The 24410-nt window shown below is 32.8% G+C and overlaps 1 protein-coding gene and 2 pseudogenes across 2 annotated transcripts; 2 read left to right on the top strand and 1 right to left on the bottom strand.

Moving 5' to 3' along the window:
• Positions 1-2601: 2601 nt before the first annotated feature.
• NME5 (NME/NM23 family member 5) lies at positions 2602-19712 on the top strand. 2 transcript variants are annotated; one of them, XM_006923080.3, is made up of 6 exons: positions 2602-2668; positions 3278-3407; positions 7872-8077; positions 8736-8836; positions 13840-13958; positions 19506-19612. In XM_006923080.3, exons 2-6 carry the CDS (start codon positions 3279-3281, stop codon positions 19587-19589), a joined length of 639 nt encoding a protein of 212 aa, XP_006923142.1. In that variant the 5' UTR covers positions 2602-2668; position 3278; the 3' UTR covers positions 19590-19612. The 2 variants fall into 2 exon arrangements, with proteins under 2 accessions (XP_006923142.1, XP_015453485.1); XM_015597999.2 differs by having other exon boundaries at positions 2608-2668; positions 3233-3407; positions 19506-19712.
• Positions 5053-5171, top strand: LOC112472025 (annotated as a pseudogene).
• On the bottom strand, positions 19663-21742 carry LOC112471914 (annotated as a pseudogene).
• Positions 21743-24410: the final 2668 nt, after the last annotated feature.

The raw sequence follows: 24410 nt of genomic DNA on the forward strand, positions 1-24410 counted from the left end.
CTGAAGCCTGTATCAGAAAGGCAGGCCCCGGGATACAAGGATGTGGTGAAAAGGTCAGTGGAAAAGGGGTTGAGAAAGGCTGATTGCTTTTATATCTGTCTTTTCATACTTTATTTCCCACCTATTAGATTATTTCTTATTTCATTTACATTACTTACAAACTAAAGATATGTTTTATAGCTGGATAAGTTTGTAAAGTTATGATAATAAAGGCTTTTTTTTTCTAGTGTTGATTTTTAAGTAATATGATTCATTCATTATAATCTTACATTATCCTTCGGTAGTTTTTGACACTGTTCTTTGGAGCAGAACTTTAAAAGGCAAAGATGATAATCCAAATGATATTACAAACACTGGTTGATGGCAGTATTTTGGATTTTTATAGCATATTTCACCTAAAATGCCGTCCCAGACCAGTGTGTTAATAGAGTATAAAAGATCAGGAAAGGACATTTGGAGACAGACTCATTCTATAAATGAGGAAACGAAAGCTCAGAGGTGGTCATGACTTGTCTGTGATTAACAGTAAATAGCAGAGCTGAAACTAACCCCAGATTCTTACCTTTAAGTTCAGTCTTTTTTCTACACTGCTGTGCCTTCTCTTATATACCCATTCTCTGTCTCATTAATAATTTATTTGTCTTAATATTTGCTTGATTCTCTTTTCACCTCCATAAAAGGAAAAAAATTCTTAGATTTTGATTATGCAGTCAGTAGGTTAATACCTAGTATATTACTATGCATTGTAAACAATCAGTCTGTAATAACCATGTGAAAAATTGATTGTTGGAGCTCTTTACAACTTTGGTACCTGGGGCCACCACTTCTCTAATAGTAGAGTGTAGTGGCTGGGCCTGGAGTGGGCTCTGGAGTCAAGCTGCCTCTGAATTGGAATCCAAGTTGTATGACTTTGAGCAAGTACTTAACCTCTTTAGATCTGTTTCCTCATCGCCAATTGGTGATAATAATGGTACGTACTTGATAGGTTTATTGGGAAGTTTAAGTGAGTTAATATAGAAAGTACCCAACATAGCGTTTGGCCTATTGTAAGTAGTAGCAGTCAGAGATTAACTGCTGTTGCTGTTTTATATCTAGTGGGGATTGTTATCGTTACTGCTATTTTCCTTAAGAGCTAGTTCTCCAAGAGAGCATGTTAGGTCACTACATGTTCCACATGAATGTTTGATTTCCTCTGGTTTCTCTTGGCCACCTGTAGACCCATGGACTTAACTACCCTGAAAAGGAACTTGTCTAAGGGACGGATTCGCACCATGGCACAGTTCCAGCGGGACCTGATGCTGATGTTCCAAAATGCTGTGATGTACAATGACTCTGATCATCATGTATACCATATGGCTGTGGAGATGCAGCGAGAAGTCTTGGAGCAGATTCAGGTACTGTATGTAGAGAGTTGCAAGAAAAAAGAGTGTAATCTCTGGAATCTGATTTAGAAAATCTGTGAGAATATGGGTGAAGTTGAAGTGTTTCCAGAGTTTATATGTAGGGATGAGTCAAGGCCCTGAAGGATTGACATCATACCTACTGGTTTGGAAAAACCTGAGCCTCAGTAGGTCCAGAGTTAATGGTAAACTAAAGTCATCTAGGAAGACAAGCACTACTGAAGAACTCTCAAGAGAGCTGGAATGGTAATGGGAGCTCCTGCTTCCAGAGCCTCAAGCCAGAGGGCTAAACATGTAAACCAGATGCTAGAGTCACTGTCCTTTTTTTGTTCCTATACCTGTTGATATTGTATGTTAACACTGTCACATCAATAGGGGATAAGACATAGTAGCCAGAAGAAGACATTTGATGGTTTCTTTTCTGGGCAGCATCATATTTTAAAGAAAAAAGCACAGTCAAATCTCATGTGGAAAAACAAAGAAAATTGTATTAAAACCTCTGTACCTTTTAAGATTCATAGCTTGCTATCTGCTTTGACCCTGTAGGTGCTGAGTATTTGGTTAGACAAAAGAAGAGACTTAAATAGTCTGGAATGAGAACCAGCCAACCCAGTGCATGATGGGAAATCAGTTTTGTTAACCTGGAGCTGCTACCCTGACCTGTCCTGCAATTTCGACCTTCATTGAGACTCTGACCCAGAGAAGATCCCAGCACTTGTTTATCACTTCTCTGTTGTGTTTTCTAATAAAAATAAGGCCTTAACTCGCAACCAAGGAGTCAAAGGTGCCTGCCTGTGGACATAATATAAGGAAAAAGGGTAAAGCCAAGATTTGGGGCTTTGCCATAAATAATGCCCATGTCTTTGTTCCATAGGCTTAATTTAGAGGTAACTAGATTAAACCTCTTATAACTGCTCTATAAATAAATATTATTCCACAAGTGGAAGATTGCTTTTCAATGATTACAGAAGCTGGGAATAGAGGGGATAGCATCATCTGGTGAAATGAGGAAGGTATTTAACATGGGTTTTCTAGAAGGGGCTGGAGTGGGATGAGAGGAGAGTGTTTATGATTTGTCTCATTTAGTGCTCTAAGGTTCGGAAGGGGAATAAAAATGCCTGGGCTGGCTCCCTTTCTTGGTTAAAAGGAACCGGTTGGAGGCTGTGAAGTGTGCTGCTGGAATTGTCCCTATGCAGCCACCGTCCCTAAACTGGGTTTCAGGTCTCCTAGCAACAAGCTGTCTTCTCACCTCGGGAGTAAGTGCTGAGGTGAGTGCACAGAGGAGGGTCGGAGTCGGCATTTGACAGGAAAGACCCAGGGGAACCCAGGGATCCTATTTTCCAACCAGGCCTATGCTAGTCGTCCCGGTGGGGTGGGGTTGCTCAATCTGCCGCTGGAGAGCTGGCGATCTGGTCTCCTGTTCCTGCCCAAGAGTCTGTGTGGGTCCCAGGCTTTTGGATTGTCCGGTGGTCTCTCTACCTCGATGAAAATGTTTAGGAAACCCAAGGCATGATTTATCTGCAGAGTAGAAATTGTATTACAGGCAAATATTTTATTGCACTTCGAGCGCTTTATGCACTTGACAAGTGTTGCATATTTTACAAACTGAAGACAAGACCCTCCACAAGCACAAAGATTAGGACCCGCTTTATTGTGATACTCGAGACAGAACTCGCAGTATCTCCGAGGTATGCCTTTATTGAGAAACTGTTTATAGAAAAAGATATTGCAGTTTCTAACTTTATAAATTAATAAAATCAAGCGCCCAACAATGCTGTTCTTAATCACTATTGCATTAAATCTGGGATGTGGGGGGATGCATGTCATTGCAGTTGATACCTGTCAAGAATCTCTTAAATTGTACCCCCAAAACCCAGAATGGAGCTATCAATGCCCTCACCTCAGATTTATGTAGAAAAAACTCTGGCCATTATCAAACCAGATATTGTTGACAAAGAGGAGGAGATACAAGATATTATTCTCAGATCTGGATTCACCATTGTTCAGGTAACTTCTGGGCACGATGATTGTGCTTTCTGTCATTGAAGCTTAAAAAAAGAAATGTTTATGTAAATGTGTTGACCCATTTAGATCTGTAGTATTTTGCATTAAAAAAATTAGGTTTATTAAAAGTCACATGTGATAGTTTTTTAAAGTTTTTTCACACCTCAAAGGTATATAAAATGAGAAATAAAATTTCTTTACCTTCCACCTCTCCTCTTCTACCCCAAGTCTCATTCTCCAGAGAGAGATAACCACTTACCACTTTGTTCTTCCAGGATTTTCCTATGCATTCGCAAACACTTTTCCCCACTGGAATAGGACAGTTCCCCTCCCTTGACTCCCTTTATGACTCAGATAGCATTTCAGATGATTACATCTGAATCTAGCTCATTCTTCCTAACTTTTGTGTCATATACCCCTATGTGGATTGTGGATGAACCACAATTTATTTACTTGATCCTCTACTGATGGACTTTGAGACTGTTGATGTTGTTTTTTCTGTTATTACAAACATTTAATGTTTTAAGCCTTATATTCTGCAGTTGGTAGAGGTTTGAAAATGAATGTAAAAAGAGTGTTGTTAAAGATTATTGAATAGAATCGAATATACTTAATCTTCCTTTTTGTACCATCCTTATTTGAAATTAAGTATAATCTTCCTTTTTGTACCATCCTTATTTGAAATTCTAGTTTTTATTATACAGTGTTACATTGCCTGTTTAGTGTTTTAAAAAATAAAAAAGAAACTCAGTCTTCAGAAAAGATGGGATTTCGGTTGAACTTAGGATAGGTGGAGGCTGAGGGAAGGGATGGTACAAGAAAGTGTAAGGAAATAGTACAGGAAAGTATAAGGAATTATTTAATACAATAATGAAAAGACTCGTAAAGATGAACTTTTTAATACATGTAGTTAGGAAAACTAGGTATCCATTAAAAAAAAAAAAAGTTGGATTCACGTATTACACTATATACACCGGGATAAACTCCTAATGGATCTGAAATTTAAATATTAAAAAATTAAACTATGTAAATTCTAGAGGAAAAAATGCATGAACTTTTTTATTCTTAGAGTCGGACAGCCTTTTTTACTATGACTTATTCTACGAACCACGAAAGAAAAGATTGATAAGGCTATAAACATAAAGTTCTGCATAGCCAAATAAGCACCATAAGCAAAGTCAAAACACAAATGACGAACTTGGAAAAAAGATTTGCAACTCATATCATAAAGAGCTAATCTCCCTAATATATAAAGAGCTCCTAGAGAACTATAAAAATTCAGTTGAAAATGGACAGAATATGTGGATGATCACAGAAAAAGAAAACAAATGCTTCTTTAACGTATACAAAGATGCTCAATCGCTAAGTAGGAAAAAGCAAATTAAAATCATACTGAGATACCATCTGGCAAAAATATAAAAGTAAATGGCATAACCCCCATGAAAGGGAACCTGGCAATTATCTATTAACATTACAGATGCATTTATTTACCCTTTGATCCAGCAGTCCTACTTCTGGGAATCCCTCCTATAACATATGTTAATATGAAGTGACATATATGCAGGTTATTTTTTGCAGCATTGTTTATTTACCAGCAAAAGGTTGACAACAACCCAGCATTAGTGGTTAATTAAACCCTGGTGAATCCATCTATGACCATGCCACCCTGAACAAGCCCAATTCTGTCCGATCTTGGAAGCTAAGCAGGGTAAGGCCTGGTTAGTACTTGGATAGGAGACCACCTAGAAAGACCAGGTGCTGTAGGCGTAAAAAATAAAAATTGAAAAAATAAGAGATTGTAAACTGACAAGGTCCTTGCAATCTGTGAGGTCAACCAAGGGTTGCCTTGCCTAAAATAAAATAAAATAAAATAAAATAAAATAAAATAAAATAAAATAAACCCTGTGTCCACCAAATTAAATACTATGCAACTAACCAAAAAGAATAAGGAACCTTTCTGTGTCCTCTTATGGATAAAAGGAAATATAGAACAATGTGTAGCAACCTCTTGTGATAGAAAGAGGGAAAAGTAATATACATGTTTGCCAATATTTGCAAAACGAAATACTAGGGATAAATAAACATTAAAAAAATTGTTGCCTATGGAAGGCAAGAATAAGGTGCATTAGGACAGGGATGGGAATGAGATTTTTATACCTGTTTATATTGCTTTGAATTTTTTAACGCTCTAAGTATATTACTCATTAATATTAGGGAAAAAAACAATTAGAGGAAATATACAAATAAGATATCCTATTTAAGTTTTTTTAAAGTCTGTATTTTAAAAAGAAAATAAAGCCTACATTAAAAGCACACTTAAGTGGCTAATGTTAATCACAAATTAGAAAATAATATTAATACTAATATTTAACATTTTTTCTAGTGAGCAATAAATTTCAGACCAAAGAAGACCTTGGTATTGTTTGTTTGTTTGTTTGTTTTAATTGTGGTTAAGCAAATACAACATAAAATTTACCATTTTAACCATTTTTAAGTGTAGAATTCAGTGGAAGTAAGTACATTTACATTGTTGTGAAACCATCACCACTATTCATCTCTAGAACTTTTACATCGTGAAACTCTATACCCATTAAATACTATCTCCCTGTTTATCCCTCTTCCCAGCCACTGGTAACCCGTATTCTACTTTCTGTCTCTGTGATTTTGCCTATTTCAGATATATCATACATAAGTAGAAACATACAATATTTGTTCTTAGTATTGTGTGCTTTTAATGTAGGCTTTATTTTAGTTGGGAGTCCATTGAACTTGAAGCTTTCTTGTCCCATCCAGGGAAAATCTGGAAAATGATGTATCCTTTCAGTAGGTGGCAGTCTTTCCTTGGTTACAAACTAATGGTTCCTTTCTGATATTCTTTAATATCTTTGCTTCTCTTTGTGAAAATATTCATCCAAATTCCAAAAATTTTTACCTGATCTAATTTTAAAGTAATCAAAAGGAATCATTGATTCAGTATCAACTTTAGTTTAAGATGAGCCCTTAATTTTTATAATTATGCTACATTAACTAGCATACCTGAGAAGGAAGCTTCCCCTGTTTATTAAGAGGCATGTGGCAGATAAGGGCTTACATGGCAACAGAAGAGATTTTTAGTTTTGAACCCAGCAACAACAACAACAAGGACAACCCACACTAATATGTGTAAGAATCACAAATACTGGCATGTCTTAATTTTAAAAAATAGAATCAAGGATTATACTAAATCAGGTGATATAACTTCTCAAATCTATTTCTTGACTATATGAATTTTAATATGAGAATAGATGTCAGAACCTTTATTTATAGTAACTGGTCCTTGACTGGTAAGAATGTTATGCTTGTCCAGTAGAACTTGTTCATGCAGTGCTCTGACCCACCTAGATAAGCATCTTCCCAAAGGTCTCTTGCTACAAACCAACCAACCAATTTTACCAAGTTTCTGAAACCTGAGGACACATGATAGTTTTGGAAGTGGCTTTAAGAAGTAGGTCACTTGGTAAAAGTCACACTGTACTCTCAGGAAAATCTAACTCATTTTAGAAACATGGATTTCTACCTTAATCTTGCAGATTTTTACCCTTCACCTTGAAACTTATCTCTATGTCTCCTCATCATTCCATCCAGAAGTTTTCCTTGATGTCTACTTTGAATCCTTCTGTTATATTTTGTGCCTTTCTCCTCATGATACATACTGTTTGCTTTTTCTTCTGTTTTGATATGTAGTAATGTATGATTTTTAAAAAGCATTCAAATAGCTGCTTTTAGTTTCGGAAAGCATGATGCTTTCAATTGGAAGAATAACTACTCCTTTGATTTTTTTTTTAAGCTTATTGATTCATTCATATTGTCTCTCATTTATGAAGAAAATAATATTTATATGCCCGTAATATTTTTTATTCTTTCAAACTGAGAAACTTAATGCCAACTAATTTTTCTTAAGATCACAGTGAATCAACATATTTATGGTGGAACCAGAATAAAGAATACACAGCTTATTCGAATGAAAAACTTGTTTATTGCATCATTATATACCATGTTATTTCACAGTACTGCAATGGTACCAGCTCCCTAAAGTAATGTAGGAAAATTTCACAATAAATAGAAAAATACCACACATAGACAGAGAAAGATGAATCTGGAATATTCCGAAGTCCAGTTTTGTTACTTTATACAAAGTATATATCAACAAAATATTGATGATTGGAGTGTTTTTACTTTAAGAAGGAGATATGATGAATTTGTCATAAACCATATGTTGAAGGAGGCTACTAAACAGGAATAGTTTTTAAGTAGGTTAAATATTCTTATAATTTTATTTATAGCCTACAATTAATTTTCTTATCTCATCCTTCATAGTACAATCAGATTTGTAATCAGATTGGTACTAATTTCAATTTATTAATGACTTAATGAGGTATTATTGAACTGTCATTTTAAATGCTTTTGTTGACTTTGTTTCTCTTATAGAGAAGAAAACTACATCTCAGCCCTGAGCAATGTAGTAACTTTTATGTGGAAGAGTATGGGAAAATGTTTTTCCCCAATTTAACAGCATACATGAGTTCTGGACCTCTTGTTGCCATGATATTAGCTAGACATAAAGCCATCTCTTACTGGAAAGAACTTTTGGGACCAAGTAATAGCTTAGTAGCTAAGGAGACACACCCTGACAGGTAACTTTCCTATGGGAAAATGGAATACAACTATAAAAATGAAAAAATCTGATTTCATTGTAATAGAAATTTCCTTTCATTTGAAAGTTTTCCTAAATCAACTGTTTTTTGTTTGTTTGTTTTGTTTTGTTTTAGTGGTGGGGAAGAGGTCAATTTTATATTTCAACTATTTAAATGTCTATCTTAATACAAAATACCATAAAAGGCCTCAGGGAATATCTGCTTTCTGGTTGATAACCTTATTCTCTCATCCTAGAATTAAACTGCCACTGAAGTAGAAATTTTCATGGGAAGATTGGTATGGTATTTTTAAAAATATTAATAATATAGGACCAAAAATCCAGATTTTCAGTCTTATAATTAATATCTGAAAACCAAAGGACACTGAGTTCTTGCAGTTTTGAATATACATTGCCTTTTCATTTCTCACAAAACATCACCTCTTTTTCACCCAGACAACTCCTATTTTCCGTGTATCCCTCTTGCAGATTTAAATATATTTGACCCTCATCTAGATAGATTTAAGCTTAAATTCAAGATAACTTAAAGCCTCCATATGTGAGAAGTAGCAATGCCTCTGTAAAATATCTAAGTAGAATGTATATGTACAAGATAAGGATATCAGATTGGATGATCATCATCTCTAACTTGCTTTTAGTCTAAGGGCAGTTTATGGAACAGATGACCTAAGGAATGCACTTCATGGGAGTAGTGATTTTGCTGCAGCAGAAAGAGAAATTCGATTCATGTTTCCTGAAGGTGAGTTACAGGTAACTAATTAGCTAATCGCATCTCCTTATTGTTTGCTTTTTCTTTTATTTTGGAATGTAGCTGGGAAGGAAGATAACAAGGTTTTTCTCCAATATTTTTTTTAATATTTTCAAATTATAGTTACTTAAAAACTTGAAACTGAGAATGGAAAACTCAACATTTCTCTCCACCCCAAATGAATTGTGTTCTCTAGGAAATCTTTTGAGAAGAATTTACTTTTTTTCTTTTTCTCTTGGGCATATTTAGGGTTTCTCTTCTGCATTGTAATTCCTTTTAGTTTTCCCTAATGCATCAGTGAAGTTTGTTACACATGAAAAAAAGAATTTCCCTTGGAAAATATGATTGATTTACCATTTTCTTTTAACAGTTTACTGTTGGCCTAACAAACACTCATGCAATTGTGAAATTAATAATTCTCAGTTCTTTTTTGATTTCTATCCTGTTACAGAGGTGTTAAATCTTTTAGAAGTGGGCATAATGAAGACAGCACTGAGATTTTTAGTTTGAAAACTTGGTGGTTTTCATGACAAAGAAAACAATGCAAAGCATTGGGTAGTTTTTAAATCTTTTTTGCCATGTTATTTTTCTCTGACTCATTTAGATCTGTTCCTCAGTATTTTGTATTGAAGATTTGTTCAAAAAAACCTGAAAACTGTCTTGGAGATTTAAAAGTCTGATTCTTAAATAAACAAAAACTGTTTTGTAGATATTTGTACACAAAAAGATTTACCTACTTACATATTTTATTCTTACTGTTCTAATTTCTGTCACATATGCATTCCATTAAGGTATCCTTTTCTTTAGAACTGCTTATTGTGGAAAACTACATACACAAAAGTAGACAGAATAATGTAATAAGCCCCTACTGAACTCATCATCCAATTTCAACAAATGTTGTCAGTCTTATTTCATCTATAATCCCTACTCCTACGTTTGCTTCCATATAATTTTGAAGCATACCTTAAACATGAGATTTTTAAAAATGCAGTAGCACTTTAGGTTTAGTCCTACTAATGAATTAGATGTTTCCTCTTTAGCTTTTAACTAAAATAGGACAAAAACTCACTTTATCTTTAGTAGAAAATGTATTTGGAAGCTCTTCTAACTCTAGGGTTATATATAAACTGTTATTTTAGATTACCTTTAATTTTATGCATTAATTAATCTTCTAAATGTGAATTTAAGAGGTATGGTTAGATATTTGAAAAGCAGCAGTTGTAGGATAATTATAAATTATTAATTATCTACTGCTGTGGGAATATGAAGTTATTTAGAGTAAGTTCTTAGTTTGTGGCATGAGCTCCATCTAGTTTAGCAGTCAGTCAAGAACTATCTGCAAAACCCTATATGATGAGTGGCTAAAGCAAATTATAAAGATATTCAAAGACATGATCCTAACCCTTGAAAAAGATAGTGCTCTTCCCTTTCTCTTTCAATGGGGTTGGCCAATTTAAAGCTTTGCTATATTTCATTCATTCGGCAAATTTACCAACTTAATAAAGACAAGATGTTGCTGTTCTCACGATGATTATAGTTTAAAAGTCTATAAAAATAAATATACAATGCAATATATAAATTATAAATGTCATTAAATTGTTTTAAAAAGTGCAATGAAAGTTCATCTATGTAAGAAACATGAAAACACTCTTTATTCTCTCATTAACTCATCCAGCCTTAGGTACCTGAGACAGATAATAAATGGTCAGCAAAAATAGATGTGGTAGACACTATTTAAAAATGAAAGAAATAATTTCAGAATAGCATGAAAAATAATAAAATATTAAAGAATAAGTTTAATAAAAGAAGTGCAATTCTTATACAATGAAAAGCACAAAACATTGCTGAGAGAAATTAAAGACTATCTAAATAGATATCCCATATTCATGGATCAGGAGAGTCAATATTGTCAAGATGGGAATTACGTCTTAATTGATCAATAAATTTAATGCAATCCCTATCAGTCCACGCATGCATTATGTAGAAACTGACAAGATAATTCTAAAATTTCTATGGAATTGCAAAGGATCGAGAAAAGCTCAAACAATTTTGAAAAAGAAGGACAAAGTTGGAGAACTTGCACTAAACTGATTTCAAAACTTACAAAGTCACAATAATTAAGACGGTATGGTACTGACATCAGAATAGACATATAAATCAATGGAACAGAATTGAGAATCTAGAAATAAATCTTTACATTTATGGTCAATTGATTTTTTACAAAAGTGCCTACACAATTTGATAGAGAAAAGATGGTCTTTTCAACAAATGGTTCTGGGACAATTAGATATCCACATGCAAAAATAAATAAATAACTTAGACCCTTGTTTCACACCATACACAAAATTTAACTCAACATGGATCATAGACCTAAATATAAGAGCTAAAAACATCTAGAAGAAAACATAAGAGAAAATCTTCATTACTTTGAGTTAGATAAAGAGTTCTTAAATATGATATCAAAAGCATGGTTTGTAAAAGAAAATATTGATAAATTGGACTACATCAAAATGAGAAGCCATAATTAAGAATATGAAAAGATAAGCCACAGACTGGGAGAAAAAATGTACAAATCATATATCAGATAAAGAACTTGTATCCAGAATATATAAAGGGCTCTTACAACTCAATAATGAAAAGACAACCCAATTAAAAACTGGGCGAAAGCTTTAATAGGCATTTCACAAAAGATATATGAATGACTAACATGCACATGAAAAAGTATTCAACATAATTAATCATTGGATTAAATGCAAATTAGAACCACAATGACATACCCACTAGAATGGCTGTAATCAATGGTAAGGATATAGTGATACTGGGATCCTGGCAATCATTATTGTAAAATGTTATAGCCACTTTGGAAAAGTTTGGCGATTTCTTAAAAATGTTAAACTTACCAGGTGACTCCATTAGCATGTCCACTCCTAGCAGAATCTACTCACCCAAGAGAAATGAAAACATCCATCTACATAATGACACATGTGAATCTTTATAGCAGCATTATTTAATATAGCCAAAAACTGCAAACGATTCAATTGTATATCAGTGGATAAACAAAATTCAGTATGGCCATACAATAGAATACTACTTAAAAGGAACAAACTACTGATAAATGCTACAACATGAATGAACCTCAAAACATTATGCTAAATGAAAGAATCCAGGCATAAGACACTACATGTTACATGATCCATTTATATGGAATGTTCAGAAAAGGCAAATTTTTAGAAACAAAGAAGCTCAGTGGTTGCCAGCGGGTGAGAGTGTTAGCAAGAAGTTATAAATGGGCACAAAGAAACATCTTTGGGGTGATGGAAGTGTTCTAAAACTGGATTATGGTGATGATCATATGACTATAAGTTTATTAAAAATCAATTGTATATGCCAATGGGTGAATTTTACAATATGTAAATTATACCTCAGGACTTTAAAAAATTATAAAAAATAGGTCTGTGTTCTCATGGAGCTTACAGTCTAATGTTTGAAAGATAACCTTTAAACAATAATTACCCAAATAATTGCATAGTTATTGTGTGTTAAGTTTTATACAAAGTAGTTACAGGATATCATGAAAGATTATAAGAAAAGCTTGACTGAAGAAGTGACTTTTTAGCTGAGATCCAAGGAATAAGTAGTGGTTAATCAGAGTAAAGGGAAGAGCATACCTGCAGAAGGAACAGCATGTTCTCAAGTCATGAGCAGGAAAGATTATGGCACATTCTATAAACTAAAAGGTCTAGGGTAAGAGAAACATAAGATGAGGTTGGAGAGGTAAGTAGAGGTCGCATGGTCTTATGGGCCATGGTATAGAGTTCTGTCTTGACGATAAATGCAATGAGGAACCAATGAAGCATTTTAAGGATGGGAGTGACATAATCCGATTTTCATTTTTGAAATACTACATAGGGCCTGGGCACAGGTAACAGTGAATGTGATAAACGTGGTCTTAACTTTTAAAAGAGACATGACAGAAATATTTATATAACCAAATAACCAAAATAAAAATTATTATAATGATCAGTACAAAGAAGGGTGCTATAACAAGACTGGTAAGAAAGAAACCTTTTACTGAAAAACTGTGAGGAGGCTTCCAGCGTTTTCTTGCGTCCTAGCAAAGGACTTGCATTGTTAGTCTTTGTCTCATTAAGGCTGAGCCTATACACTAGCATACAGAAATTTCTGCTCTCATCCTTCTTTCCCTTGGGCCAGTGAGGATTTAGATCTGAACACAGACCAGTAGCTTCCTTTTCTCGTCTTTATCAAAAGTAGCACATTAATGGAGATCAACCTCAAAAGACTTATACTTACATTTTCTAACTTATAAAGACTTATACATTCTTTTTTTATAACTGTATTCTTTGTAGTATTGCAAATCTGGTTCACCTGTATAGTGTCTAAATATGGCAGAAAAGACTAAAATTTCCCAAAGTCTCATATGATTTATTTAAAAACCTGCAAAATAAGAGCAGGAATATTAATCTATATTATATAGGCAAATATAGATTTTATGTGTATATTCAGTAGATTGAAAGAGAGCAAGAACTATGTATTCTTATTCACTGTTGTATCTGTACCACTTTGCAAAGTGCCTGCCATTTTATTGGTAGAAATTAGTTGTCAGAATGAATTAATCTAATCTCCCTGATTTTACATATTCTTCATTCATATTTTTCTTTTTCATAGCAGTGTCCAATATATTTACTGTAAAAGCATAGAAATAGAAATACAGTAAAGAATATGGTTGAAAATATAATCAGAATCCTATACATGATCACTATTAATGTTTTGATATGTTTCTTGCCAGTCTTATGCAGTCTTATTTTTTTTTCATGTGTGCTTGTGGTTTTGAACACACTATTATGCTATATATCCACTTCTGTTCCCTTAAAAAAAAACTTAAGTATTTCTTATGCCATTAAAATTTTTTTGAATGGCTGTATAATATTTCATCATTTATGTTAGCTTTAATGGGACTACATTTGTATTTGCAGTGATCATTGAGCCCATACCAGTTGGACAAGCTGCTAAGGACTATTTAAATTTATATGTAACACCAACTCTGCTTGAAGGACTCACGGAGCTTTGCAAGCAAAAACCAGCAGATCCTTTTGTAAGAAATCTTTTTATTTACACTAAAGAATATTGTCTATAGTTTTCATATCTAAAATATTATATTTGAAACAGTCAAAGTATCGAGGGCCATTTAACAAAGCTTTTATATATTTGCAATGACATTGATGGACCTAGAGGTTATTATGCTGAGTGAAATAAGTCAGACAGAGAAAGATAAATACCATATGATTTCACTTATATGCAGAATCTAAGGAACAAAAAGAATAAACTAATCAAAACAGACTCACAAATATAGAGGACAATCTGGTGACAGCTGGAAGGGAGGAGGTTTGAGGGGCTAGGAGAATAAGGTGAAGGGTTAAAGAAGTACAAATTAATAGTCGATAGTTGGTGATGGGGATGGGGAGCATGGCATAAGGAATGCAGTTAGCATTAATGTAATGGCTAGGTGGGGGGCCAGAGGAAAGAAGGAGCAATTAGGGGGATCGTTTTATAAACTATATAAATGTCTAACCAATGTACTGTATACTTGAAACTAATAAGAAAATAACATTTTAAAAACTAATAAAAGATAATAAAATAAAAAAGCTTTTATATACATTTTAGATACATATTACTTGATTACTTATTTTCTTGCTGTGTTTTAGCTCTTAAAAACATTGTTTCTAAATACATTTTCAAAAACAATTGCTGAGCATTGTTTTTGTGTATAATTGATATAATTAAATGATAAAATTAACATATATAAATTTTGTTCAACATTTTTGTTTCTCATGATATCTAAATTTTTTAAATAGAAAACTGAACGTTTAGTCACATCCCTAGATGCCTCAAATTGCTCATTCGGGGGAGAGTGGTTGGATAGGAGGAACTGGGTTGTCGAGGGCCAGATCTTATCCTGGGTCCTTCTTTATAGGTAGGTACTCCCACCTATTTGAAGACTCAGAGATAATTAGGGAAGGCTATTTCAGTACCAGCCTTACCAAAACAGTATCTCTAGCCTATGTTACCATCCTCAGGAAATTCCCCTTGGAAGAAAAAGATTTAATCTCTTCTACTAACTTTGCCACTTTTACTGAAAAGAAAAGATAGATGGTTTTTTCTTTAATAACTCTTTTTCACTGTGAAAATAATGCATGTTTATAAGAAACCTGAAAAATATTGAGAGGAAAAAGACAGCCCTGGTTCCATTTATTAAACATGGTCTCTTAAGTCTCTTTACCTAGATTCAACTTAACTCTAGACACCTAACCTCTCTCTGAGTCTCTATTTTTATCAGTAAAATGTAGACGTATTAGTACCTACTTACCTAGTAGGGATATTATTAAGATTAAATGTATAAATGCATGTAAAATTCTTAGTTAAAGTGTCTGGTGCATAAGTGTTAAAATATTAGCTGCTGTTATTGTTATTTTTTCCCCATTCCTTTCCTTAGCTCAGATTTTATTTTTATATGACTATACGTTTAAAAAAACCTATAAATGTTGCTATATTTAAATATATATTTTATAGAGGTTATTTTGACAGTTACATGATTTTTTCTCTTATTACCTTTACCATTCGTCTTTTGCTGTTTGAGTTGTTGCTATTATAAATACTGTCACAATAACCATCTTCAAGCATAAATCTTTTTACACATCGAGATTTTTTTGATTTGGAAAGACACCAAAAAGTAGAATTATAATTCGAAACACAAAAATTCAAAAAATTTGTCCCTTAAAGAACTTGCTTTATTTTTTAATAGTTATTAATGTTTTGGATAAGTAATATTTAAATGTGGTATAATTCAAAAGTTACAAAATGATATATAGTGAAAAGTAACTCTTCTTGCCATCTTGTTCTTCAACCTCCTAGTTGTACTCCTTGGAGCCAATCACTGTTACCAGCATATCATTTATGAGGAAATCTATGCATATATAAGCATTATAGCTATATGTACTTAAAAACCATATACACATACAAATACTAGCTCCTAAACACACTATTTGGTACTTTTTACCTTGTTCACTTAATATATAATAAATTTTTAGATAGCCCCACGAACAAAATTGCTCTATTTTAAAAGGACAGCTTATGGCATTCTGTTGTATGGATGTTCTACAATCTATTTATTGGTCACATATAGATGGTTGTTTAGGGTGTTTACCCTTATTTGTTATTACAAATTGCTATGGTAAATATCCTCATTTTTGATAATTTTTTACAAATGGAAATACTAAGTCAAAAAGAATGTTATTTTGATGTTTTTGATATATGCATTTTTAATTTGGATAAATATTGTTAAATTACCTTTTGTAGAGGTACCATTTTATATTCTGATAAAAAATAGTTGAGAGCACCTGTGTTTTTCAAGCTTTGTGGGTTTTTTGCCAATCTGATAGGTGAGAAATGGTATCTCATAGTTTAAGTTGTATTTCTTTTGTTATGAGTGAGTCTGAGTGTCTTTTCATATACACTATTTAAAGTCTTTTGCATTCTCTTTCCTATGAACTTCCTACGCATGACCTTTGTCTGTTTTTTTTTGCAGGGTAAGGATAGTTCCTAGATCTTTTCCTTACTGTGTTGGGACTTTGTTTAGGAAATTAACCATTTGTGGTTTAGTAGATTTTCTCAATTTATCACTTGTTTTTTTGACTATTTTCATGATATATTTTAATTTTAATTTAGCTGAATTAATTGAGCTCTTTTATGGCTTCTGGGTTTCTGTTCATATTTAATGAAAGTTTTCTAAGATTATTAATAACATTTTATCATGTTGCCTTTTGGTACTTTTTATACCTTCTTTTTATCTTTGATCATCTGGAGTTTTATTTTACTATAGGGAATGAAGTAGGGAGTCACATTTTATTTTAGTTTTCACTTGGTTCCCCAATTAAGCAGTCATTTATTGAACAACTCATGTTTTCCTCACATTTATGATTCCACTGTTAACATATACTAAGTTCCTGCATGCATTTTGGTTTATCTCTGTATTTTCTTTTCTGTTTCTTTTATTTGTATGTCTGTTCATTACAAGTACTACATGTTTTGATTACTATAGCTTTATAATATATTTTAAGATCAGGTAGTTCTAAACCTCCTAATTACTCTCTTTTTTAGAATTGTCTTGGCTTTTTTTGGCATTATCATTTCTAATATGAATATTTTTAGGTCACAATACATACCATCATATTGCTTTCTTAAAGGATCGTGTCACTTTACCTTGTGGTCACCAATGTGTATAATAATTCCCATTTCACCCCATCCACATTAGTGTTAGATGTAAGTTAAAAATACTAGAGCAGGAGTGGGACTGATTTGATAACAAGCAAAAGAAAGATGATGTTTCAGTTGTTTTAACTTCCATATGTATGTTTACTGGTAAGGTTAAACTTTTTCCCTTATGTTTAGTTATAGTTTCTCTTTTGTGAATTATCTATCTTTTGTCCACTTACCTTTGGAGTTTTGTAAGAATTCTTTATATGACCTTTAATCATATTTGCTCTGAAAATGTTTTCTGTTTAATTTTTAATTTTTCCTTTTAAATATTCAATAAGTTAAACCTTGATTTTTTTTCTTATTGTGGGTTTCCACTTATCACCTAAGTTTAGAAAATCCAGGGTCACCTTTAGCTCAAGCAGTTACTTCATCATGGCAGACTACTGTTTAGAAAGTCCTATCCCACTGAAAGTTTTGCTAAATATTCACTTTTGTTTTCTTCTAGATTTCTTATATTTAACTTTCCCATGCATCTGGAAATTATTTTTGTATATAATACAAGATGAAGATCTAAATTCATTTTTTTCTGACCAGTTGTCCATGTACATTGATTTATGAAGCCTTATTTATTAATATTAAATCCTGTGTTTGAGCATGTATTCTAATACATGGATGGTGTGTTCTAGCAGCATCACAATAAATTATTCCTTTTAACATTATTTTCAATACTTCTGAATATATTTTATTTTTTTGTGTGTTTTTTGTGATAAATATATATGAGGTAAAATTTGCAATTTTAACCATTTTTAAGTGTACAGTTTAGTGGCATTAGTTATAGTCACAATGTTGTGCAACCATCTTCACTACATATTTTCAAAACTTTTTTCATCACCCCAAACAGAAACTCTGTAACCTTTAAGCAGTAATTCTCATTACCATCTTTCTCCAGGCCCTAGTAACCTCTAAGCTACTTTCTATCTCTATGAATTTGTCTATTGTGGATATTTTATATAAGTGGAATTATAGACTATTTGTTCTTTTGTGCTGGCTTATTTCACTTAGCATAATGTTTTTAAAGTTCATTTATGTTGTAGCATGTATCAGAATTTCATTCCTTTTATGGCTGAATAATATTGCATGTATGTACATATCATATTTTGTTTATCCATTCATCTGTTGGTAGATACTTAGGTTGTTTCTACCTTTCAGTTATTGTGCATAATGCTTGAGTACTTGTTTTTAATTTTGGGAGCATATACCCCTAAGAGTGGAATTGCAGGGTCACATTCTGTGTTTAGCTTTCTGAGGAACCACCCAACTGTTTTTCATAGTGTCTGCTTTTTACATACCCACTAGCAATGTATGAGAAGTCCAATTTTTCTACATCATTGCCAACACTTGTTCTTTTCTTTTTCAATTTTATTATAGCCATCCTAATAGATATGAAATGGTTTATTATTGTGGTTTTGATTTACATTTCCCTAATGACCAATGATGTTAAGCATTTTTTCCTGTGCCTATTGGCCATTTGTATATTTTCTCTGGAGAAATGTCTAGTCAAATTAAAATTTTTTGTTCATTTTAAGTGTTTTGTTGTCGTCGTTGAATTATAGTTCTTTATATATTATAGATATTATATCCTTATGAGGTATATGATTTGCAAATATTTTCTCTCTTTCTGTAGGTTCTTTTTTCATTTTCTTGATAATGTCCTTTGATGTACAAAAGTTTTAAAATTTTGATGAAAATCCATTTATCTATTTTTATTTCATTGCTTATGCTTTTAGCACAAGCAATGAAATAAAATTTGGTAGGGATTGTGTTTAATCTGCTTATCACTTTGAGTAGTATTGACATCTTAACAGTATTAAGTCTTTCTACCCATTAACACAGAATGTCTTTCCATTTATTTAGGTCTTTAAATTTTTTTCAGCAATGTTTTAAAGTTTTTAGTATACAAGTATTTATTCCTAGATACTTTTTTTTCCCAGTGCTATTGTAAATGACAGTGGTTTCTTAATTTCTTTTTTAGATTGTTCATTGCTGATATATAGAAACACAACTGATTTTTGTGTGTTGACTTTGTAATCTACAACTTTGCCAAATTTATTTATTAGGTATAATAGCTTTCCTGTAGATTCTTTGGGATTTTCTATATACAGGATCATATAATGTGTGAATGGAAATAGTTTAACTTCTTCCTTTCCAATTTGGATTTGTACTTGACAATCTTGCATAATGTAAAACTTAGTGTTTCAATTTTTAATGTTTATTTATCTTATTCATAAAGTGATATTGAAAATTGTTTTGAATTTTAAATTGATACTCTGTATTGAAGAAAATGTTTAAATATTTATTAACTTAAGTTTTTTTTTTTTTTCCATAGATTTGGCTAGCCGATTGGCTTCTGAAAAATAATCCCAACAAACCTAAACTTTGTCTCCATCATATTGCAGAAGAACCTTATTAAAATAAAATCCTCCAAAGAACAAATCATGAACTATCTCATTGTAAAAGGCATGCTTTACATAAAAACAAACAAATCATAATTCCTAAAGGTTTAAGTAACCACATCTGAAAGAAATTATTTCTTGAAAATAAGTCTTAAAAGAATAACCATTTTTTATTCAGCAGATAATATTATCTAAGATAAAATATAGGTTTAGGGTAAGATTTTTTTTTCTATTAAGAAAACTGTATTTACTTAGAGGTATTTAGAATGTCAACAACACAACTGCAACTTTTCGGTGAGGGGTTTATAAAGTAGTATTCATTTATCAGAATAGCACTTAATTCGTATAAGATGCATCAGAGAAAAATGAAGGTGAAAAACTACCACCCTCATATATAATCGATATGTCTTATGTACCAACAAGAACTCGCTTTAAACTTCTATGCTAGTTTACAACCTCCATACTATACCAGACAAGGTTAGTGGCTATTGAAAATACCAACAGGACAGGGCTAGCATTTAACACGTTCGGTAGTATGTTAACCATACAAAAACAAAAACAAAAACAGAAAACACTGTACAGTTTAAAAACAAATCTTACACAGCATTATATTTCTTTTTTTTTTTTTTTTTCTTTAAAAAGAGTAAATTGTATACAGGGAGGTTAAATACTTTATAGACAAAAACTAGAACCACCTCTTTATCATTATCATTTTCATCTTCATCTTCTCTTCCTCCTTTTTCTCACTTTTTTCAGCAAGAAAATGATAACTCCCTTTTTTGCCACATAGCCTTACACAAGAATCTCCTTTTCATATTTTTCCTTTAGCTTAGCAGCCGTGTTGTTCTACATCTCTCCCAGTTTCTTTTCAGCATCACCAGTGGGTAGGCCAGGAAGTTCTTTGATTTTGGGGGCAATATTCAGAATAATAAAAAGACTGAAGGAGGCCTCTTGGATGCATTGGAATCTTTGAACTTTTTGGTTTGCCCTTTAGGAAGAATATAGGTTTTCATTCTTTTTTTATAATGAGCTTGTCTGCTTTTGCTATATCTTCAAAACTTTCTTTCTCCAGCAGACATGGCCTTCTTCCTGTTGGCACTTTTTGGAAAACTGAGAAGGTGACTGAAGCATCTGAGTGCTTTCTCTTGTGCTCCTCCCAGCAATTTACACAAAGAATGCATATGATGACATTTCGCTTCTGGGCTTCTTAGGCTCTCTTTTGCCCATGTTTCGTTTTTTGTTTTTTTTTTTCCTCAGTGAGGCACAGGGTCACCCAGTGCCTGTCTGGCTGTCACTTGCCCTGGTGCCATCTCTATGTAGCTTGATATACTGCAATGGCTATCAGCCTAGGGTATGATTTTAACAATAATGTAACATTAAGTAATAGAAGGTTGATGTAAAATGTTGCTATATTATTAGTTTTTATGTTTGAGGAGTAAGACATGGAATTTTAGTTATGATATTTTCCCAAGCATGTATCCTATATCTAGATGCATAATTAATGCACAGTTCAGATAGTTTAGTTTAAAAAGTATAAGTATATAAATTATTATTTGATATAATGAAAATAGGTAGAACCAGGTCATGATTTTAACTGATTACTTAAATAACTATTTCCTCAACATTAGTAAGAGCCCTCCACAAGTGACTAGTCACAGAGCATGGTTTGCCTGGGATTTTCCTGGTTGTATAACATAACATCATGCATTCTGGGAGCTTTCTCAGTCCTGAGCAACATGGAATGATTGGTTACTCTACCAAATAGTCTTTAGGTTAATATTTTCCAATTATGTTTTTCTGACAAGGTGTTAGGTAAAAAATGTAAAAATTTTTATTTCTTAAATGTTAATTTACTTTTCAAAAAAATCCAGGTTATAAAGCACTTTTATTAAGAATAAATACTTAAACTGGCCATTATAAAACAAAAAGTGGAAATGGGGAGGAATTGTTCTAGATTAAAAAAGACCAAAGAGACATCTTAACCAAATGCAATGAGTAGATCTTGATTGGATCCTGGTTCAAAAAAATCTTTAAAAGACTTGTAGGAGACAATTAAAGGAATTTAGATATAGGCTAAATATTAGAGAATGATATGGAATAATTGATAAATTTCATAGGGTCAAAATGATATGGCCATAAAAGGAGGATGTCATTGTATTTAGGTGATGCATTCTGAAATATTTAGGGATAAAGTTTGTGATGTTTGCAACTTTTATTCAAATGCTTCAGTAAAAAAGAAATATTTTTATACATGTGTAGATAAAGCAAGGTTAGTAAAATATTAACAGTTGTTCAATCTAGGGCACCTGAGTGTTCATTGTACTATTCTTTCAACTTTGCTGTACTCTAAAACTATTCATAAATGAAGTTGGGAAAAAAAGAGTAAAAAGTTGACTGTCATCCTAATCTAGTGGTCAATTTTCACATCATTGATAGGAGACATTCAGATATTATGGAGCTCTTTATACAAATTAAATATACTAATCATTTATGATATATTCTAGCCAAAAATGTATACTTTAAAATTATCAAAGCTTTAGGCCAAACTTCCAGTGAATGTTAATGTAGGAGATAAAGTGACTACCTAAAGGATACCATGAAAAGCAACCAGAAAAATTCAGAAGATGAGATGTTCTGCAGGAGAGCTGCTCTGGACTTTTCAATAAATTGGTATCATGAGAAAAGGGAGTATTTTTTATTAAAAGAGACTTAAGATGTATAATCAGATTCAATACTTATTTCCAGATTGGACCATGGTTTAGGCAGACAAGCTACAAAGGACATTTTTGAGACAACTGGGAAGATTTGAATCTAAATGTGATGAAAATTTAGAGCCTTGTAAGGTAAAGATTGTTAACTGAAAAAAGCACGTACAATTAAATGTTTACAGTGGGATCTCATTTTGTTAAAAAAAAATGTGTGTGTGTGTGTGTGTGTGTGTGTGTGTGTGTGTGTGTGGAATAAGATGTAGGATATTCACTCAAATGTTATTACCTCTAATCTCAGGATGGAGGCATTATACTGTTTTATTTTTCTTATTTTTGCTTAGCCATATTTTAAATTTTCTACAGTGTTCATGTGACTGCTTTTGTAGTTTTTTTAAGGATTAAAAAGATAAATGTCTTAATTGTTGTCCATTTCAAAAGGGTTAGCAACACTTTTTTTTATTAATAGACTCTCTTTAAGCTATCTGTTGGCCAAGATGTTTTGCAAGTTCTTAGTGCTGGCATTTATGTGAGTTTTTGGATGTATTCTTCCTGAGACTGGTGTGCCCATTGTATTTCAAAACACTTTTAGCTTCAGAGTTGGGAAGACAAACTAAATTCTAAAAGATCTATCGCTATGTTTTTGAGCAATGGCCAAGAACATAAAGGAAAAAGCAAATAGTTTTTACAATGGGATTCTGGTATGACGGTTTCAGAAAGTCTTTTCCACCACAAGAGCCTCCCCTCGTGGAAAAAAGAGGCAGCATTGTATATAGAAGAAAATTTCCGTACTGGAAGTTAGCTCCAGTCTCCAGATCTTCCTTTTTTTTTTTTAATGAAGGGGTTAAAATAGAGAAAAGAGACTAATTTGAGATATACTTTGGAGATAGACTAGGCAAAAATACATGCAAATGGAAAATAACATACTTAGCCTTAGGGTTATTTAACTTGGACACATTCGAGGTCATTATTTCATGGGTCAGAACTGGAAAGTGTAGCATAGGTTGAATAGGAAAATGAGAGGACTGCCTTCTTGTTTACTTTCTAACTAGAAAAGAGAAAAGACTGTCTTCTGACATAGGCTGTACTGCACACACATTTATCTTTGTTAAGCACTGATGATATAATGCATTTTTTCCACACTGAAAGGGTATTGTATCCTTGTTAATCCAGATACAGCACTTCATTTGGTTCCTTTTTCTAGGACTCAGAGAGACCAAAGAAAAAAGCAAGCAAGCATACAGCTCTCTTATGACTTGAAACTAAACAGAAGTTATTACCTCAACAGAAGTTTAGGTTTTTCTTTATTTCTTTAGAAGTTTAGATCTGGGGCGAAGCCCTCTTCTTCCCTGACCTCGTGTTAGTCTTCTTATACTTAGCCAAGAAACATGGAATGTGTCTAATCTGGGCATACCTACCTCAGTTTCTACTTTGGAGAGTTTGAAGAGTAGAGTCATGCTTAAAGAAGAGAGCCCAGGGCAATAGTGAATCTGCTCTGGTTTAAGGATGCCACAGATTAGCTTGATTTGAAAGTGTCACAGATACTTCTTAGAGTACTTCCCCAGCTCAGAAACACTGCAACTTCTCTTATGCAGTTAACTCTTTATAAGAACTATTTAGATTAAGCTTTGATTTTTTGATTCAGAGATGGCTCAGTTCTTTGCTATTTCTGTGATATCAGGTGCTTCTCTTGGATTCTTTATTTTTGTTGGTCCCCTCACTAATAACATTCTTTATACTAATTTTGCACTTTTCATTTAAGATCGATAATTGCTTCCAAAAGTTATTTAAATCTTTGAAGCTCTCAGGTTCATGAGAGCCTTTAACAGAGAAGTTTACTTTTAAAGGTAGAGTCCTGTGATGTCTGGCAATTTTACATAGAGACTGCAACTGAGTAGCTTATCTCACCATAGTACATGACTAATGAAAAAGATCTTTGTGGAGCAGTCATGCATAGCTTTCCTATTAAATTAATTAGACCCTTTAGTCCACTGGAAAGGGAGATGTCTAAGTAAAATGATGTCTGTTCCTTTCCTGCTTCCAAGGTGACCCAGAAAGTTCTCTCCCCCATCCAAATAGAGGGTCGATGACACTGCTGTGATTGATGCCTTTTGTTCCCAGACCAAATTGTTT

Source organism: Pteropus alecto, unplaced genomic scaffold, assembly GCF_000325575.1.
Source record: "Pteropus alecto unplaced genomic scaffold, ASM32557v1 scaffold78, whole genome shotgun sequence".
Taxonomy (NCBI): domain Eukaryota; kingdom Metazoa; phylum Chordata; class Mammalia; order Chiroptera; family Pteropodidae; genus Pteropus; species Pteropus alecto.

Excerpts from the sequence above, each read along its gene's own strand:
- NME5 (XM_006923080.3), top strand. The coding sequence starts at position 3,279 with ATGGAGCTATCAATGCCCTCACCTCAGATTTATGTAGAAAAAACTCTG. Across the intron at positions 3,408-7,871 it reads CTGGATTCACCATTGTTCAG|AGAAGAAAACTACATCTCAG; the intron begins GTAACTTCTGGG and ends TTTCTCTTATAG. Across the intron at positions 8,837-13,839 it reads TCGATTCATGTTTCCTGAAG|TGATCATTGAGCCCATACCA; the intron begins GTGAGTTACAGG and ends TTGTATTTGCAG.